Source organism: Oryx dammah, unplaced genomic scaffold (assembly GCF_014754425.2).
Source record: "Oryx dammah isolate SB20612 unplaced genomic scaffold, SCBI_Odam_1.1 HiC_scaffold_21, whole genome shotgun sequence".
NCBI classification, from domain to species: domain Eukaryota; kingdom Metazoa; phylum Chordata; class Mammalia; order Artiodactyla; family Bovidae; genus Oryx; species Oryx dammah.
Window position 1 is genome coordinate 68,295,902 of NW_024070205.1, and position 19,458 is coordinate 68,315,359.

The following is a 19,458-nucleotide window of genomic DNA, read 5'->3' on the forward strand; positions in this document are numbered from 1 at the left end:
AAAAAGAGTACGCCAAAACTGTATATTGTCACCCTGCTTATTTAACTTCTAGGCAGAGTACATCATGAGAAACGCTGGACTGGAAGAAACAGAAGCTGGAATCAAGATTGCCGGGAGAAATATCAATAACCTCAGATATGCAGATGACACCACCCTTATGGCAGAAAGTGAAGAGGAACTCAAAAGCCTCTTGATGAAAGTGAAAGAGGGGAGTGAAAAAGTTGGCTTAAAGCTCAACATTCAGAAAATGAAGATCATGGCATCCGGTCCCATCACTTCATGGGAAATAGATGGGGAAACAGTGGAAACAGTGTCAGACTTTATTTTGGGGGGCTCCAAAATCACTGCAGATGGTGACTGCAGCTTTGAAATTAAAAGACACTCCTTGGAAGGAAAGTTATGACCAACCTAGATAGCATATTAAAAAGCAGAGACATTACTTTGCCAACAAAGGTCTGTCTAGTCAAGGCGTTGGTTTTTCCAGTGGTGATGTATGGATGTGAGAGTTGGACTGTAAAGAAAGCTGAGTGCCGAAGAATTGATGTCTTTGAACTATGGTGTTGGAGAAGACTCTTGAGAGTCCCTTGGTCTGCAAGGAGATCGAACCAGTCCATCCTAAAAGAGATCAGTCCTGGGTGTTCATTGGAAGGACTGATGATAAAGCTGAGACTCCAGTACTTTGCCACCTGATGCGAAGAGCTGACTCATTTGAAAAGACCCTGATGCTGGGAGGGATTGGGGGCAGGAGGGGAAGGGAACGACAGAGGATGAGATGGTTGGATGGCATCACTGACACAATGGACATGGGTTTGGGTGGACTCCGGGAGTTGGTGATGCACGGGGAGGCCTGGTATGCTGCGGTCCATGGGGTTGCAAGAAGTCGGACATGACTGAGCAACTGAACTGAACTGAACTGGTTTGTTTTCCTTTTTCAGTGTTCAGGACACTGTCTCAGGTGAAATTCAGGTTGAGAGTGTGGAGGGTTCAGTCGGAAGTTGAATTAAATTAGGTTAGTGACCGGATGGAGGCATTTGCTTTCTCTCTGGTCATCCTTCAGTTTGGATATTTGCTAGTAGAGGGAGGAGAAGCACTTCCTGCAAATACAGAAATGGTTTTCTTCCTTCTGTGGTAAATCACATCTTGAAAGTAATAAGGCTTATAGTTACCTTGCACTTAGGGGAGGGTGTGTGTGTGTGTGCGCTGATGGAGTGGGTAACGTCCCTTGTTAGTATTTGGTGTATTAATACATTATCCGTCTTCTGAGAGTCATGTTAAGTGATACACTGATACTTTGTGAGGTATGTTAGGATGTGTGTAAGGTAGAGACTTTTTTTTGGCTCCTTAAATCTGTGTTAATAGTCAAATGTTGTCAAACCACAAAAAACTGAAACTAACCTGAATCAGCTGGATAAAATGAGTGTTACCACCTCATGACAAAACAGTGGGTGATTAACCAGTAGAGTGAGAAAACATGGTGCTGCTTTTGTCTACTAACAGTAATCAAATTATACTTCAAAAGAAGCACCTTTTGTATAATTTCTCAGTGCCACCTGCCTGTTTGTTTACAGATGGGTCTCAGTGCCCAAAAGAATAAGAGATAAGCAGTAATTGGTAGCTTTTCTAAGTTTCTGACCCCCAGACATCAAAACTGAAAAGAAGAAAAAATGAGCGACCAGCTTTCCTCTCCTTCCCCGTCTCTGAATTTGCGCTTTACTCCCCTCTCTATTTGTGCTTTACTTGACATCAGGTCTCTCGCCAGTGTGGGAAAATGGTTGTGCAGCCTGAGAGCCTCACAGAAGGTGACGGAGGAGTGCAGACTAGGCAAGAAGACAGGCCGTTTTGCTTAGCTCTTAGATTCTAGCAGGAATCATACATGCAGAGTGTAGCAGAAGAGCATAGTGGTGAAGAATCTGAGCTGGAACCCTGCTGCTTTACTGTGTGTGTGATCTCAGATATTTAACCTCTTGCAGTCTTTCCTGTTCTTTACTGTTACTTTGAAGGATTATATACGATCGTGTGTGTACAGTCCTTTAACACACTGCCAGGCACATAATATAAGTAGTTCCTGTACTTTGCTAGCACTATTTTTATAGGGGTTTGGGAATAGATTTTAATAAGATTCCAATTGATTTTGTGTGATTATACTGTATATTCACAGGTGAGAACTTTAAATTATTTACTTGAATTAAAATTTCACCACCTGTAATTTTAATCAAAATAAACTAGTGTGAATAGTGAAACTTTTGGTATTTTTATCTTACATAATATCTCTTGACACTTTGAGCATAAAGATTATATAGTTCCTATAATTTTCTTTGACCAGATGTAAGTGCAGTCATTAAAATTATATTTTAATGTATAACAATTACATGGTACTTGGCATAATTAATATTTGGTGAGATGTTTGAATAAGTATTGTATTTTTAAAATCATAATATGAACGTGAAAATAATCTTGCTGAAGAAATCAGCTTGCATATTCAGAATGGAAGGTCAAAAATAAATTAATAATAGAATATTTATTTTAAAATAAAGATTTTCAGCAGTACTGAAGTACTTTATTATTGGATTCAGTGCTTTTTGAGAACTTAGAGTGTCATTAGATTCCTATAAGTTTTCAAGATGGTGTTATCAGGGATATAGAAATGATTTTAAGTTGACACCTGAGATAGGAATTTATTGTCTGTTAAGAATTCTGTTTTTAATTAGTTATCTTTTTAAACTTGAATTTTTCTGGAAGGAGAATACTATCCATCTTTTAAAGATACTGTACTGAATTTGAACGAATTGTGTTTGGATTCTGTTTCTGAGTGTGTATACCTGTGCATGCACACTTTTAAAAAAGAATTAATAGAATTCTCTATACTGAGGGAAGGGTTCCTTTTACTTTTCATCACACTACTTTGGTATTATCCTCCTATGTGTGACCTTTGTCTAGTAATTTTGGTACTTAGTAATTTTAGTCTTTTTATGACCATACAGAATAAAGTAAGTGAAAAACAGACCTTACCAAGAGGTGGGGTAATATAGCTCAGCATTCAGAATTATTCTGTGTAGAACAGAACATTTAGATGACTGAATTAAAAATGGGAGATAAGCTGAGTATCGTAGAATTCATCACATTAAATTTTAAGTACTGAAACATTCTCTGTGATTCTGAACTTTAATAGATGTTTCAGTGGATAACTCTTCAGAATAGAATCAAGGATAAAAATGACTGATGTTAGAATTAGCATAAATAACATCCTTACTAAATCAAGATTGATAGATTTATATACTGGTATGAAATAAAAGCACTGTTTTAAAATTGATGGGTTAGTGTTTCTTGATTTTAAAATTTGTAATGGAACCAACAAAATTTCTGTGAAATATTTGGACCATAACACTCAGTGAAGGTTTTTTGTTTACCCTTTTTATTAAAAACTTGGTAAAAGTGCATTGTATACATTGTTCATCCTAGAGTCAAGTGTTTCATCAAACATTTGTAGTTTTTCCCCCATCCCTCCCCGAAAGTTTTTAATCGGTGGAACAGGATATTTGTCACCCACCAAATTAAAAACTGCAGGCAGTTTGTAAACTTGGCACTCAGAAAACAAAGTAGGTGCCATAAAATGATGAAGTATCGGCATGTGTACACTTGTTGTCAGGAAAATAAACTTCCCATATGTTGTGGTTTGGCAGACATGCATCTTAAAATGTATTAAATGAAACTGCTGCTGCACTCTTTATCCTTTATCTGCTTTCAGCCGTGCATCCTGTTTGTGCCTGTAAGTAACCAGCGATTGCTTCAGTTGGAGGAGAATGATTTTTTCAGATATGCTTGAAGTTAAGTGGTGATGCTCCTTGAGAGTGCAATAACTGGCTGATTGAGGAAATCAGTGAAGTACTAGCTTGGCCCTGAACACCAACGAGAAAACAAACTTTCTGTTTTGAACATTTAAATTTTTTTTTTTTTTTATAAAAACTTGAGCCTGAGACACATTGATTTTTCACATTTTATCACATCATGTCAAAATAATTTCCCCCAATAAATGTGAGTACTGATAAAAGAAAATCAACATCTCAGTTGTTTTTAGAAAGTAAATACTTAGATGAGAACTTCATTGCTAAAACCTCTGAACTTTATAACTATGTTTATGGAATACCTCAATTAAATCTTATTGCATGGAATATGGTTTTTAGAACCCTAGAATAGGTCAGAAAATTTGTCCTTTGCACAATTATAAAGTTTCCTTAAAATTGACAGTAATGTTTTATTTACATATATTGAAATGGAAAACTAAATCTAAAATGAAGAGTCTTTTGACCATCTCCATTTCTTAAATTAAAATTTACTTGGAAAACATGCAGATACATCCTCTTGGCCCCTAACATAAGATTCGAACCATTGATGTATGCATGCCTGTTATTGCGTGTTAATACACAGAATCCCCCACGTGGATTTTTAAAGTAGATTTTTTAATAGGTTGTTTTGGGATACTTTTTTGTTATATCTATTTTTAAGAATTACCTTCTTCAGAAATTAAAAAATATATTTTTGGATTCCTTTATGTGATGAGTTTTAACTAAAACTTGTTCCTATGCATGTAATCATAATCATTTTAACTACACATGCTTTTAGCAATATTTTACAGGTTGCATGTTTTGGGGGAAGAAAAAAAGTTGTCTTTTCTAATGTAGTTTACGGTGGCGATACCTGCCTGCCTTTTCTTTTGCTGCATTGGCACAAGCATTGTGCTTATTTTGTTGTAAATGGTTCCAGTATTTTATCAGTTCACTAGGCTGGAACTGATGAGAGGTAATTAGGTGGCTGTATTTACAGCTTGAATAAGAAACTCGCCAGTGATTGAACACAAACTCATTGGGAGGGGGCACAGGATCAATTCTCAACTTGGCAAGACAGATCCCCACATATACATCTTCCAAGTGCAAACGACGGATACTTAAAGAAACTTTAAATATCTTCTCTGCCAGATCTCCAGAAAAAACATAACCAGTCCCGGAGCAGAAGACAGGGTAGCGTTCACTAGGGTAGAGGTCTGGTGGCATGTACCACTTGCTGTCTTTGTTTCGATTGGGTGCATATCCCCTCATTAGGTAACCAGTAAAATAGTTATGTCTAGGAGGCAGGTCTGGCTTCAGTAACTTATGTATTAAATACTCGGTATTGACAAACATGTCACTGTCAGTTTTCATTACATAAGGAATACGTGGACAGTATGTTGCAACCCAGTTCATGCCCATGAGTGTTTTAATGGTCAGATTGTAGTATGTATCTAAGTATTCCTGTTGGATAATATCGTGGTACTGTCTGCTTTCTTCCAATATTGCACGTTGAAGGTAGCCACTTGACTTAATACTTACGCCTAAAAGAAAAATCCGTGTGATTTGAATACCAGGTGCTAGACTCTCATTGCCCCAAGTTTGCCGAATAGCCCGTCTAGCTTCTATTTGTCCAGGTTCCGCAGCGATTAGTAGTATTAAAAAGGGGCTTTTCTCCTGGCACTTTTCAGGTTCATTGATAATGTATTTGAAATGGTAAGCATTTGGGTGTCCAGTACCTTTCTCATTGTAAATGCTTCCGTTGGCACCGAGCGTGTTCTCCAGCCCTGTGACTCCTTGCAGTGACAGATCCGTGTTGTTGGGGTCAGTTGCTGTTTGAGGCCTCAGGGTCTGAGGGACAGTTTCTTTCCAAATGTTCCGAAGAGAGCTGTGGTTCGTCTCACTTTTTGTAGAACGAAATCCACGGAAAGTGTATGTCACAGGGTTTTCTTTGAATCCAGCTCTGCCCGGCAGCCAGTCGTGATGATTGAAAAACAAAAACATAGTAAAAAGAAACACGAGAGAAAGTACACCAATAAGATGGGTCCGAAACAGAGACCTCTTGGCATTCCAGCTCATCTTTGCAAAGCAGCAGTGTCTCCTCCTCCACTGAAGCATGTTGTAAATATCCAGTAATGGATGAGAGATACTGGTGGCTGGGGAACGTGTCCTTCTCCTGAATCAATACTGTTCTTTGGTAGTCATTTTCTAATTCGGTCACGTCGTCTCCCTCGCAGTCATTCTATAAAGATGAATCATAAAAGTTTACAAAATGCGAAATACCACAGAACTGCTTTAAAGAGACTAATAAAATTAGGGCAGATGGGAATTTTTAAGCTGTGAAAATATGATCACCCAGAAACAAAGTTTATAATTTGTCTTCCTTTGGCAACCTAGTGTCCTGAGAACAGGATTAATTTCTTTAAAAATATACCTTTGAGCTCAGTGAGCACTTTTAAGAGAGGTGATGGATTTTTCTTCCACTTATTTCATCATCTCAGTAGCTCTGGTCATTTGTTCTTTTGACTAAAGTTAAAGACTGAAAGTTGTGTGCATGGAGGAGAGAGAAACGCTGCTGGATTCCTGGGAGAGGCCGTGTAAAAAGTCCTGAGAGCAGATGGAAAATGTATTGGCATTAATTAAAATTGATTTGACATACCATTGGTGGTATGGTGCACAGTCAGCGGCCTTTTTTGTAAAATGGTCATGTATCAGTTGTGGGACAGACGGTGCAAGGTTGATTATGGCAGAGTTCTGTTAGTCACAGTACACTGCCTGGCATGTTTCCATTGGCCCCTACTGTGTGGAGAAAGTCAGTGAGAAGATGCACCTGTCAAAATTAATTTTCAGGGTTCAGTAACTTCAGTGCAAGATTTTAAGACAGTAATAAATGATGAACATTTGCAAATACCCTTTTCTCATTTTAACCTTCCACTTCAAATGTGAGGCATTCAGATCACTGTCTTTACTTAGACTTAAGATTGATTTTTAAAATATAGCAACTCAATTATCTGTGGCCTTCACAGAGTACTATCGTGTACTTCAGTTGAATCTCCATATTAGAATTAGCAAAGAACTGCTTTGAACAGTCTTCCAAGTTTTTCAAAATACAGACATTAGGTGCTGTTATATCCTCAGTTGTTGAAAATTTTAAATTTCACAGAATGCATTTTAAAAGATTTTTGAGTTATGCTATGTTCTAAATTTGCATGTGGAGAATTTATTACATTTGTAGGACTTGCATGACACCTAGAGCCCTACATTTAGAAGACAAAAATTATGAGCTGTCAGTATGGGAGATGCGTGATGCCACGTATTAAGAACTGATCTTCGAAGAAGTTTTTCAGTGCATAGCACAAATTTGTTCATGTTTTTTCAGTTGTTAGTTTTTCTGGACCAAGCTGTGGGGGTAGACGATAGGTGAGGAGCTATAGCTTGAATTCTATTAAAAGAGAATGAAAACTTTTTGAAATGGGGACTAATGTTTAACTTTTTCAACTTTTGTGAAAATTATTTAAGGAAAAGAAAACTTGTCAATTAAAAATTTGTTGTAAGAGCATTTGTTTATTAGAAATTATATATATATGTGTGTGAATGTATTTAGCTTGTGATACTGAGAAGTTTATGGTTAATACCAAATATACTTAACTTCGATATGAAATTTAATTATTTGGGGGAGATAATGGCATTTACATGGAAGTCCTCATAAAAGTGAAAAACTAGAATAACATTCACTTATATGAAGTATTCAGAAAATATTGGTTGAAAGTACTAGACACATGTATGAATGAAAGTACTACTATTCTAGTAACAGCCACTAGGAGGAGCAAGTAGGTGGGAATTTGAACGGACTTCTAAAGTATAATAGTATAGGCACCAGCTTTTGATAATTTCTAGTATATGAAATGCACTTTTAGAAGTTATCGTTTTTTTCAGAAATAAGAAATTATTTAATCATCTTGTGAGATAGGAGCTGTGTTTTTTTTTAATTTTTCAGGTTTTAAAAACATAGAATCTAGTTATTTATTTATTAGAATTTATTCACTTAAATTTTAATTTCACATTTTTCTGATGAAGACCAATACTTCACTGTTCCAGTAAAACAGTTCTGTTGTTAACGCAGCTGAAAATAATAGAGCTGAGTGTTCTAGTTTAGAAACTCACTTTTTTTTTCTTATAGTTGGCCATTCTTCTGAGGTGAGAAAACTAAGCTTTTATTTTCAAATGAAATATTAGATAAATAATAATTCTTCCTCCACCCCATAAAGAGGTCAATAGCTACGAGGGTTATGTGTGTAAATTTAAAAGAAATAAAACTTGCTTTTAATGTTTATTTGATAATCTATTTTAAACATTCCAAAACTAAATTAAATGTATCAGCTTTCTGTTGATAGAGAATGCTTGAAATCTGGTTGAAGTCTAATCATTTAGATCTTTCAGGAGTGTAAATTAGATGGTTTAAGAAGCAATAAATAGAAGGTCAGATATTTGAATGAATAAAGGACTGGAAAATGAATGCAGGTAAATATATTGGTAAATTGTATTTTTATGAAAATATGCCTGAAGTGATGTTTCTAAAGTATTTCAGTGTTACAGAAAAGAGCCAATTATTATATGTTGTAATCTGGCATAGTGCCCATAGTTTATGGTCCTGTGTGATTTTGTAGCAATATGTGATGGAGATGCATCTTCATTTAAATTCATGATATTTGTATGTTTGTAAATATTAAGCTGCTCAAACTTGAAATCTATATATACCCGTTTGACAACTCTCCTGTTGGTAAATGTAGTGCATATGTGTAGCCTTTAAAAATTCTTTATTAAAGGTTTTTCAGGTATTTATCATAATTGTTTTGTTAAAAAGAAAGTACAATTAAAGTAACGATTCCTCCTCCTATTAAATGATAAAATTCTTTTCCAGTTACTGCCTGTTATACATTAATTCTTAAGAAGTGGTAATAAAACTAGAAAGTTGAAATATTTTGATATTCTAAATAGTCTTTGCACTTTTACATTTTCAGAGTAGCAATAGCTTGGATTTATATTTTATGGGTTTTTATGATAATATTGTTAAGTTATTCATGTGTATTTACATCTTATGGGTTGACGCTCATGGAGAGGATGTTACTGTAAAATGTTCTCTTTGTCACACACACTCATGCACTGTTTTTATTATCTGGCTTTTAAAAGTGTTGATGATTTTAGTCTGTTGGAACAGTTCTAGAGTTTAGGGGTGCTTGAATAAAAAACTCTGCACTCCTATTTTGAGATAGCTAATAAAAATGTTTAATGGGTGACTTTAACATTGAGAGATAAAGGCTCTAAAAGAGACTTGAGGTTTTTTTGTTTGTTTAATACTGTCTGATTTCATTCTTTAATGGACTAAATGCTGTGAGTGAGAGTTGATGTTGAACTGTAATAATAATAGGCCTGATAGACTTGTTTAATCTTAATTTTAGAATAGAATGGTTACATATATCTTTAAAATGTTTGCCTTTTGTGATTATTAAATAATGAGTTGTGCTATGAAGTTGAGCAAAAATCAGAATCTTTGAGGACCTGTAAAAAATTTTAGAAATACATGAGTTCCTGAGCCGTGAGCTGCTATTCTGGGATTGTTACTAAAATAGTAGATTCATTTTTGCCCTGCACACACACACTGTGCCAATAGTTCACTATTACATATTTATATAGCCTGGCATAGTGGCTACATTTAAGTTGAATTTTTTGACCTTGTATTGCTGTTACATGGATATTTTTATTCAGAGTATTTTCATATTATGTTTTTGAGTTTCACTTTGAAAATGATCACCAAAACCAATCTTATATTTTGATCGTTTAGAATCAGTCTGTTGCCTAAAGTAAAGTCTTGCTTTTAGCAATAGGGGTAATAGTAGCAAATATTTGTATTTCTTTGTTTGAAGTTGTATTCGTGGACATGTAAATCTCCTGTGGTAGAGTGCTGTGCATAAACACACACTGCCTTCTGTGATCCTGTACAAATGCTTTCCTTTTAGTATCTTACAGTTCAGTGGTACTTAAAATTTGTTGATAGTCTTCAGAGGTTGTGTTCCTTACTTTTGTTTAGGGAGATGGACACAGGAGGGAAGATTTGTTACTAAAACCTGCTCTATATTAAGATTTTGCTTTAAAAGGACGGAAAAGCTCTTAATATTAGGATCATTTTTTTAAATACCATTTAGTATAATTTTACTGCATTGACTCCTTTGATAGCCATTTTAAGGAGAGCCCTTTAATTTACTGGATAAGGATTCAACTTGACCTAATTTGATAGAGGATTGCTGTGTTTTCTTTAGCGGGTTTCAGATTTTTTTTTTAAGTTTCATTTTTCAGAGAAGCCTTTAAGCACAGCTTGTTACTATTTGCCTTTTCTGTAATCCATAATTACTGCGAGCTACATATTTACTTGAATAAAGCAGTGACAGCTTGTCTTCTAAACAGTGACAAATTTTAAAATCATATATTTAGAAACCCTCTCATAGTTTCAAGGACAGTGAAATGTATGAACTTGTTTATTAGAGATTAGTGCCTCCTGGGCTATAAAAAGGTAACAGACATTTAAATGAGTATCACACACAAGATATCGACATACCTTCCTTGGTCAGGCCATTTATGTGGCGAGGATTATGCCCACTGAAGATACTTTTGGCACGCCATCGCTCCAGCAAAAAGATGCTGTCGAATACGCACACCTCCCCCAACAGTCTGCCTCCTGCGATTGCTTTTCACAGTGTCCAAAGTGTCCATCTGTCTGCTTGTCTTCGAGTTCCCTTCCTTGTTCATATGGGTGCTAATCTTCTGAGGTTTTTGCTTTCTTTCATTTTCTCTTCCTTTAAACAAAAGAGCTGTGGTGGTTCTTTCTGTTTGAAGCACTGTCGACTCTTCCCCACAGTTGATGCATTGAAGCTTTTTACATCTGCTGTCTTCCTGGCCGGACAATGCAGTGCTCTATTCTCTTCTCAGTATCCATATTTCTAGTAAGAACCCTGAGCTGCAATGTAAAGCAGCCAGAGCTAGAATGGAGTGCTTCGATTGTATTGGAAAAGAGCAGGATTTAACTCTCTCGTCGTTGCCTGGCAGCTGCGGGAAGGATTTTGAGCAGCTTCACTGGGGTTTTAGTCTGTAATATGAAATCCACGGTTCCTCAGCTGCTGCACAGGCAGGCAGCAGTTTAAATGTGGGCTTGACAGATGCTCTCTCTGACAGAGCAGAATTTAACGTCACTGCTTGGCTGAATCCCACGTGATAGTTTGCATTCATTTTGATTAAAAACCCAAGGTAGGGAGAAGCTTACAGATTTTGCTTCTTTGTGTTAAATTATATGTAGTCAATGTAAGTGTAGTGATAAGTGAATATACAACAATGGAAGGATTTGAAATGAATGGTTATTTTATTTTTTTCAGCTTATCCCCCCCCCCCTTTTTTTTTAACTTTACGTTCAAGCACAGATTTTCTAAATGTTTTCAGTGTTAGATGTTGGTTTTCATGTTATCTGCATGATTTTACCGTGCATAAGCCATATAACGTCAGTATGTGGCTTGGTGTAATTTAACCCTTTCATCGCACTCCTTCCCTTGAATTTTTTTTTTTCCCTCAAATTGTTCTAACTTTATAGTTTTACTAATATCTAGTTACAACCCATAGACCATTTTTAATGAGTAACTTACACACCCCCCATTATCTTCTGGAGTTTATATAAATGAGCTGCCACGAATTGTTGTACTGACATATGCTTTGATACCGCCACTTCTTTTTTTAAGGTGCAGTTTCTTTCTTGAAGGCAGCAAAACTTTATTTTTAATCACTTTTTAATGTCATCATTTATTTTTTATTTTTCTTTTTCTTTTAAATTACTTGTATGGTGGAATTCAACAAAATAATGTAATAGATAAAGCATAGTTGCACAGGATCTTCTTGGTGGGTAGTGAGATCATAGTAATCATATATATTTGTCCTAATATTTCAGAATGGTTTAGTAACTTGCCATCAAGCAAAGTTTTCCATAAACACTAGATACTCACTCTGAAATATTTCTTTGTATGATTAGTCTGTTGGGCACCTTGCTGCTTTTTTTCTACAAGTACTGGGGCATTGTCCTTTATTAAAATAACTTGAGTTATCAGTTTTTCCTCAGATTTTAGGGACATTAACTCATAGAAATTTACCATTTTGAAACTTAAGCTATATATTTGTGGTCATATATTTTTGGTACCACCTATTTTCTTACTAATATACGTTGTTTCAAATACAGATTTATATTTCCTCTAATATTTTTATTTATTTTTTTTTTATATTTTTCAGTATAAATGATGAATTGTTTTTTGTAGTTTTAGGAATCCTAAGACTTTTTTTTTAAGGGATGTATGTGATTTTCCTGGAAATGTTAGTCGGAACATTAAGAGTTTTATAGATGGGAAACCTAAGGCCTGGAGCTTTGGCTTTTCCTGATAAAGTGTGAAGGATAGAACTAAAATCTAGGTTTCTTGGCATTTAGTTCCTAAGTCCACACATATTACATGTTCACTACTCTGTTTTTAATTAAACTTAAGTGGCAGAGTGATGGTTAAGTGCCTGCTTAAAATGACTTATTTTATAACAGTATAAGTAGATCTTACTAGGTCACTATTTATCAATAATTCCTGACGTAGGATTTGACTGTGCTAGTAGCAGCAGTGACTCAATTCATGTTGTGTGCCAAGCCTGCTTGAGCTGTTATATAAATGACTCTTTTTCTGATAAAGTTTTATTATTGTAATACCCATTTTAAAGATGAAGAACCAGTGTTTAGAGTTATACAACAATTATCCCAAATATCAGATGATTAATGATAAGAAAGAGTCCAGCTGGGAATTAAAGCAAAAGTAAGTTGTTCTCAGCCTTAGGCTGCATGGCCCTGCTGGAGAACTGTGGGAATTTTTTTTGCTGTTACTAGTACAGCATGGGGCCTCCCTGGTGGCTCAGTGGTAAATAATCTGCCTGCTAATTCAGGAGATGTGGGTTCAGTCTCTGGGTTGGAAAGATCCCCTGGAGAAGGAAATGACAACTCACTCCGGTATTCTTGCCTGGGAAATCCCATGGACAGAGGTGCCTGATGGACTACAGTCCATGGGATCTCAAGAAGTCAGACGTGACTGAGCACACCAGCACAGCATACCCAGAGATCATTCATAGGATTTTAAATGGATGTTTGTATTTTTGTTTTATTTACTTGATCAATAGATAGGTATCTGATCAACTACTGTGTGCCAGCATTTGCAATTAAACACACCTTAATAAATGATACAAAGAAGGTTTAGATGTATCCCTTGCCCTTCCTCCAGGAAGGATAAAGCAGTTATTTTTGGCTATTTTTTTGATTGCCCCACTGAATTTCTTATGGATCTTGACTATTAAGAGAACTCCGTAGATAAGCCGTTGGTTAGTGGTCCCTGCAGTGTTAGGTGGAGCCCCTGAATTCCCAGTAGACTATTGTCTCAACTGTGCTTGCAGAGGAGCAAGTGTTCATATGGCAAAGGAGACTCCTGAAAGCTCATGAAAGGATACCTGTGTGCCGAATCAGAATTTACTTTAAACTTTCAGGTACAACTGCATTCTGTTTCTTATGTTTAAGCTAAGCTAGCTTAGGAACTTTACAGAAAAACAGCAGTCATGAGATAAAAGTTCCTTCAGTGACTTTTTCTAGCAACCTGCATGTTTCCAGCCAAGAGAAGCTGTAAAAATCTTATGACAGGCAAGCTTGTAGAAGCTCTTCCTTCAGTCTAGTTTTTTTAAAAATCTGAATTCTATGGTTAAACTTTCTCACTAAATGTTACAGATTTCTTTATCAGACTCAGCAGACTGGCAGCTATTTTGTTAAGTTTTATAGTTATAAATGTCTTGTAATTTTTACTTGCATAGGTCTGCTTTTTAATTTTATAGCACATCCCTGGGTGGGAATGTAGCTGACTGTTACTATATGCATCATGGCCAGAATTATCCAGGTTCATATTAGGGTTTCCCCGTGCATGTCTAGAATATCCCTTAAGGAACTAGAATTTAAAGACAGAATTTGCTGTGCCTCCTAACTCTTAAAGTCTTAAATGGGTACAGAAATAATAATAATATTTTTATTCATGTTGTTAATAGTTTTTGAGTGATTATTACATGATCAGTCAGGTATAGATTTGTTCAGTATGTAATAGGAAAGGTGAGTGATTTCATGGAATTATACTACGTATCTATATAAATCAACTAAATGTCCTTGGTAAAAAGAATGCTGGAGAAAGAAATGGGGAGCTAGCACTTCAGCCAGAGTGGGTGATGAGCCAACAGCCTTGGGAGACATGAATCCGTTTTCCCTTCATTGGTCTCCGTTCCTGTTTATGCTTTAGTCTGGCTAGTAGGCTCCGGAATGCAAGGCATTTATTTCACCTGAAAAACTAGCTATCTTTTTCCACTGCTGGAGAAAAATCTTAATGTTTTGGAGTAGATGTAATTTCCAATGTAATACACTGAAAAATTCCATTTGAACCAATTAGTTAGGTAACACCTTCAGTTTTATTGAGATAATCAGCAGTTTTGCATGGCAGTGTTTACTTGGAGTTTTATCTAGAGACTGCTTTGACTTAAAATCAAATGACATCTTTTTCATTACATAAAAAGATTTGGACAGATGGCATATTTTTGACTGTTTAATATTAGTAGTTTTCCTTTTTGAAAAAAAGTGGTTGTGTTTATTAAGAATTTGGCATTTTCCTTTGACCTTTATTGATGTTTTATAAACCAGTTTTACTTTTCTTTGAACTCACAGAGCAGGAATTAGCTGATTGCAAATTAGCAATCTCAGAATGACCACAAGTGTCAGTGTTTGCCTGCCTTACTATTTTGCCTTCAGTTTTCATAAGCTTATGCTGCAGTTGCTTATAATGTTGAAGAATTTCTTTTGACTTGAAAGTGGAACTAAATTTAAATGTCTCTTTGACATTTGTCTATTTTAATTCACACGAATTATTAATGATCCTAAGAGAAAAAGTAAGCATCTAAAATCAGCAGTAATTTGGAAAGTACTGTAATAATAAAGGCACACACCTCAGAGATATTTGGGGTTCAATTGCAGGCTACTGTAGTAAGTGAGTCGCAGGAATTTTTTGTTTCCCAGTGCATAGAAAAGTTATGTTCCTAGTATATTTTGTGCAATAATAGCATTATGTCTAAAAAACAACGTACATATTTTAATTAAACAATGCTAACCATGATTTGACAACATAGGGTTGCCATAAACCTTCAATCTGTTAAAAAAAAAAAAGTGCAATATATGCAGTGCAATTAAACAAAGTATGCCTTTTTGCTTGTATATGCTTTGGTTTCTCAGTAGCGCAGCTCTTTCTTTTCAGCATAAATCAGCCAGAATCTTTCAATTGTTTTTTTGGCACACACAGAATAATCTTAGAGGTTATAGCTGGGGTTATCAGTGAGGGTGGTATTGAGCTTGATACTGCTTTTCTAGGACATGTTCTAGAAGTTTACGAGGGAAGGTGTTCTGGGCTGACAAAATAAATGAAGCGCATTTAGTGAATGTGGCCAGGGAATGTAGTGTTGAGACAGTTTTTGAAAACAACAAAGACTAGTCCTGTGTTCTGCAGGACTTCCGAATGTCCTAGTGTGTGTGTGTGAGAGAGAGAGAGACCAGGGGTCCCCAGTCTCTGGGATCTAATGCTTAATGATGGGGGGTGGAGCTGACGTAATAATAACAGAAAGTCCGCAACAAAGGTAATGTGCTTGAATCATCTTGCACACCCCTGCTCCTTGGGTCTGTGGAAGAATTGTCTTCTGTGAAACCAGTCCCTGGTGCCAAAAGCTTGGGGCCACTGTGTTAGACCATTTTTATTATTAAACGAACCTAAAACATAATTGGAATACAAAGTCTATTGCTAGGACACTGGTTTCCATTAAAAGTTTTGCCTATATTTATAGGTTAGTTATGTTACCTATGCATTTCATTTAAAATGGTTAGAGGGGTCAGTGTAAAATATTCTTAACGGGGATGTGTTGAGTTTGATAGAGTTGCAAAGCCTACTAGCTCCGCACCTTTAAATTGTTTTTAAATCTTACTGGCCAGTAGCTGTAATTCTTTGATTCCCAAAATAATCAAATTAATATAATTCCAAACATGTAACCTTTGATAGAGCTGGGCAGCAGAGTATTGTTTATTCACATGAAACAAAAGAGCCAATTTACAAGCTATAGAGCAAAATTATAAGCTGTATAATAGGTTTGAAGAAACCCACGTTGAATTGTCTTCAAATGTAATCATTTAATTGGACCCTTCAGGTTGTACTGTAATGGGATTGTTCCTAGTGAAAAAGTATTACTTACATGAGAATAATGGAATTTCAGAGTAGAATTGGACCTTTGAGGTCATCTAAAAATCTAGTTTCCTCATTTTACAGGCAAGGTAACCAAGAACCTGAGAGGTTGAGATTTTTCTCAAAGGTTTGCTCTTAATGTAGCAAAGCCACATTAAGCTAGAACCTAGAGCTCGAGACTTGTATGTAAGTCAGGTGTTTTTTTGCACTGATTTACTCTGTCTCTAGTTACGTGTATTTGTTTTTAGTCCATGGACCCATGAGATTCACAAATGATCCTGTGGACCTTCTACATTACCTGTGTCCTTCTTCCACTATAAAAACAATTCTACTGACTTTAAGTGAGAAAGATAAAGCTTTTGTTAAACCTCAGTGAGAAAGAATTGTTCATTATGGACTTCGATGTTAAAGGAGATCAGTACACACACTTTGGTTTGTTTCCAGTTGCAGTGCTCTAATTAGCATTTTATCTAAATTATTTATCTGTAGATTAAGGAATACACTCATGTGGATGTGATTTTTTTTAACCTCCAGATAAATAATTTTCAAAAAGCTGACATTTTCCCAATATGATAATAGAATGCCTCTTTGAAGAGTTTTGCGTTATATCTCACTCTTTTGAAAATTTTTATTGCTGTATTTGTCTAGGTTCTCCAGAGAAAGAATCAATGGGGTAGATAGGTTGATTGTGAGGAATTGGCACATGTGGTTAGGAAGACTGAAAAGTTCCAGGATTTGCTGTTGGCAGGCTGGTGACCCAGGGAAGCTGATGGGCTAGTGCAGCTCTTGTCTGAGCCCGAAGGACTGAGAACTGGAGGACTAATGGTGTAAACGCTCCAGTCTGCGTCCTAGGCAGGAGAACACCAGTGTGCCCCCTCAACGCAGCCAGGCAGAGAGGAATTCTCCTCTTTTCTGCCTCTGTGTTGTCTTCAGTTCTTCAGTGGATTGGACGAGACCCGTCTGCAGTGGAAGGACAATCTGCCTTACTCAGTCTACAGATTCAAAAGTTCGTCTCAGCCAGACGCATCCTCATAGACACGTCCAGATAATGTTTTAGACAAATGCCAGGGATATTAGTTCCTTATCAAATCTTTTCTCCTGTTCTTTGGATTGAGTTCTTTGTTGTTAGTGTCCTTTGATGCATGAAAGCTTTTAATTTTGATCAAGTCCAGTTTATCTGCTTTTCTTTTGTTTTCCTGTACCTTTTAGTACTACTTTTCACATATCCGTGAAACTGATGTCAAATCTAATGTCATGAAGCTTTTACGCTTTGATTTTTTATCTGTAGGTTTTTAAATTTTTAAGTTCTATCTCTTAAATTTAGGTTTCTGATCCATTTTGAGTTATTAATAATTTTTGTAGATGATGTAAGATAGTGGTCCAGCTTCATTCTTTTGCACGTGCATATCCAGTTTTCCTAGCACTGTTTGTTGAAAACTGTCCTTTCCCATTGCATGGTCTTAGCTCCTGTGTCAAAAATCAGTTTGCCATGTACGTGAAAGTTTATTTCTGGGCTATCTCATTCCGTTGGTCTATGGATCTGCCTTCGTTCCCTGCTACAGTATTTTGATTACTCTATCTACAAGTTTTAAAATCTGGAAGTTTTAGTCCTCCAACTTAGTTCATTTTTCAGAATTAGTTTGGCTCTTTGGGGCTGCTTGAAATTCCACATCAGTTCTAGGATAAGTTTTTCTTTCTGCAGAAACACCTTTGGGATTTTGAAAGGGATTGTATTGGATCTATAAATTGCATTGGGTAATTTTGAAATCTTAATGCTATTAATCTTAGCAGTCCATGAACATAGATGTCTTTCCATTTGTTTATGGCTTTAATTTCTTTCAGCATCCATCTAAAGTTTTCAGTGTACAGTTTTTTTTTAACTTCTTGATTAAATTCTTGAGTATTTGATTTTTAAATGCTATTCCAAATGGAATTGTTTTCTTAATTTCTTTTTTAAATTACTGATTGGTAGTGTATAGAAATGCTGTGGATGTTTGTGTATTGATTTTGTATCCTGCAATTTTGCAGAGATAGTTGATTAGTTGTGTAGACTACAGTATAGTGTAAAGGTTACTTTTATATGCACTGGGAAACCAAAAATAATTTGTGTGGCGCACTTGATTGAGATACTAGCTTTATTGCAGTCGTATGGAGCCAAACCGGCAGTATCTCTGAGATGTGCCTGTATAGACACACTGTACTGGGTTTTAGAAATGTGTCAGCTGTTTTCTGTGTTAGCAAACATTGTATACGTATACTCCAGGTTATGACTAGTCTAATAAACAAAAAATAAGTTGTACTTAAAATTTGTGTCAAGTTTTTTGCTCCTGAAACCTTTAGTGCTTTTCAGCCTCTTTGTGATTTGCTCAGAGTTGCAGTTTCCTTTTTGTACCTAGTTTTTCCAAAATGATTTTCTTAGACTCATTCTGGAACTTAAAAAATTCAAGTGCTTAAAAAAAATCCTAATATTTGTGAGTTCTGAATATCAAATACAGATTTCATGGGAATAAGTTACTTTTTAAAAAGACAAAACATGCAAGTGTACAATTAATATTGATTTACTTTTTAAAAATGTTACTTTGTCTCATAAATACAGTAGTCAAAGAGGTAGATTATCAACTCCTAGAATCTGTGTGTGTGTGTGTGTGTGTGTATATATATAGTCCATATGTTTTCTTCATTAAGAAATTTCAGTATCTTATTAATTTTTATATAAACATCATTTCCAGAATTAAATATAGTATATTTTTCATACTGATAACTTATTAAAAATATTTTTCTTACAATATTTTATATTGTGTTATTTTCTACTTGTTTAAGTGGCAGATACCAGTGTTCTTTCTCCCAATACCAGAAGATTCTAGATTCTCTTCACTTGCTAAAAGAAAGCAAGGAGGGATTGTAAACAGTTACCTTGTTTGATTGTGTTGTTTCGCAGATAACGATTCTGTCACTGTTTCCCCCATCCCTTTTTGCCAGTTACTTCTTTTCCAGAATGCCTCAAGTCTTGGTGAAATTATAATGATTCTGACTTTTTAAAAGAAAGCAGGTTTTCCTCTCCAGTTAGCACAACTCGTCAGCTCTTTCAGTTGTTTTGTGCTGATACTTTGCTTCTCCCAGCTGAGTAGCATTTTTCCCCCAGTCCAAATATCTTTAAAAATACAGAGTTGTCAGTCTGTTCCATATTACTGCCAATTATTATTTCTTCATTTTGTTTCTTTTATTCTTTGTTTTCCTTCTATTTCAGTTTCTTAACATATGCCAGATAGACC

General features: G+C 35.7%; 2 protein-coding genes across 2 annotated transcripts in view; one reads left to right on the forward strand and one right to left on the reverse strand.

Annotated features, from left to right (window-relative positions):
* The window catches only part of CDC73 (cell division cycle 73), a 90,115-nt gene that overhangs the window by 39,420 nt on the left and 31,237 nt on the right, over positions 1 to 19,458 (forward strand). The gene's annotated exons all lie outside the window — the stretch shown is intronic.
* B3GALT2 (beta-1,3-galactosyltransferase 2) lies at positions 3,390 to 11,067 on the reverse strand. Its single transcript, XM_040262900.1, has 2 exons — positions 10,435 to 11,067; positions 3,390 to 6,063 (listed from the first exon to the last, which is right to left on the reverse strand). Exon 2 carries the CDS (start codon positions 5,937 to 5,939, stop codon positions 4,671 to 4,673), a length of 1,269 nt encoding a protein of 422 aa, XP_040118834.1. The 5' UTR covers positions 5,940 to 6,063; positions 10,435 to 11,067; the 3' UTR covers positions 3,390 to 4,670.

Excerpts from the sequence above, each read along its gene's own strand:
- B3GALT2 (XM_040262900.1), bottom strand. The coding sequence starts at position 5,939 with ATGCTTCAGTGGAGGAGGAGACACTGCTGCTTTGCAAAGATGAGCTGG.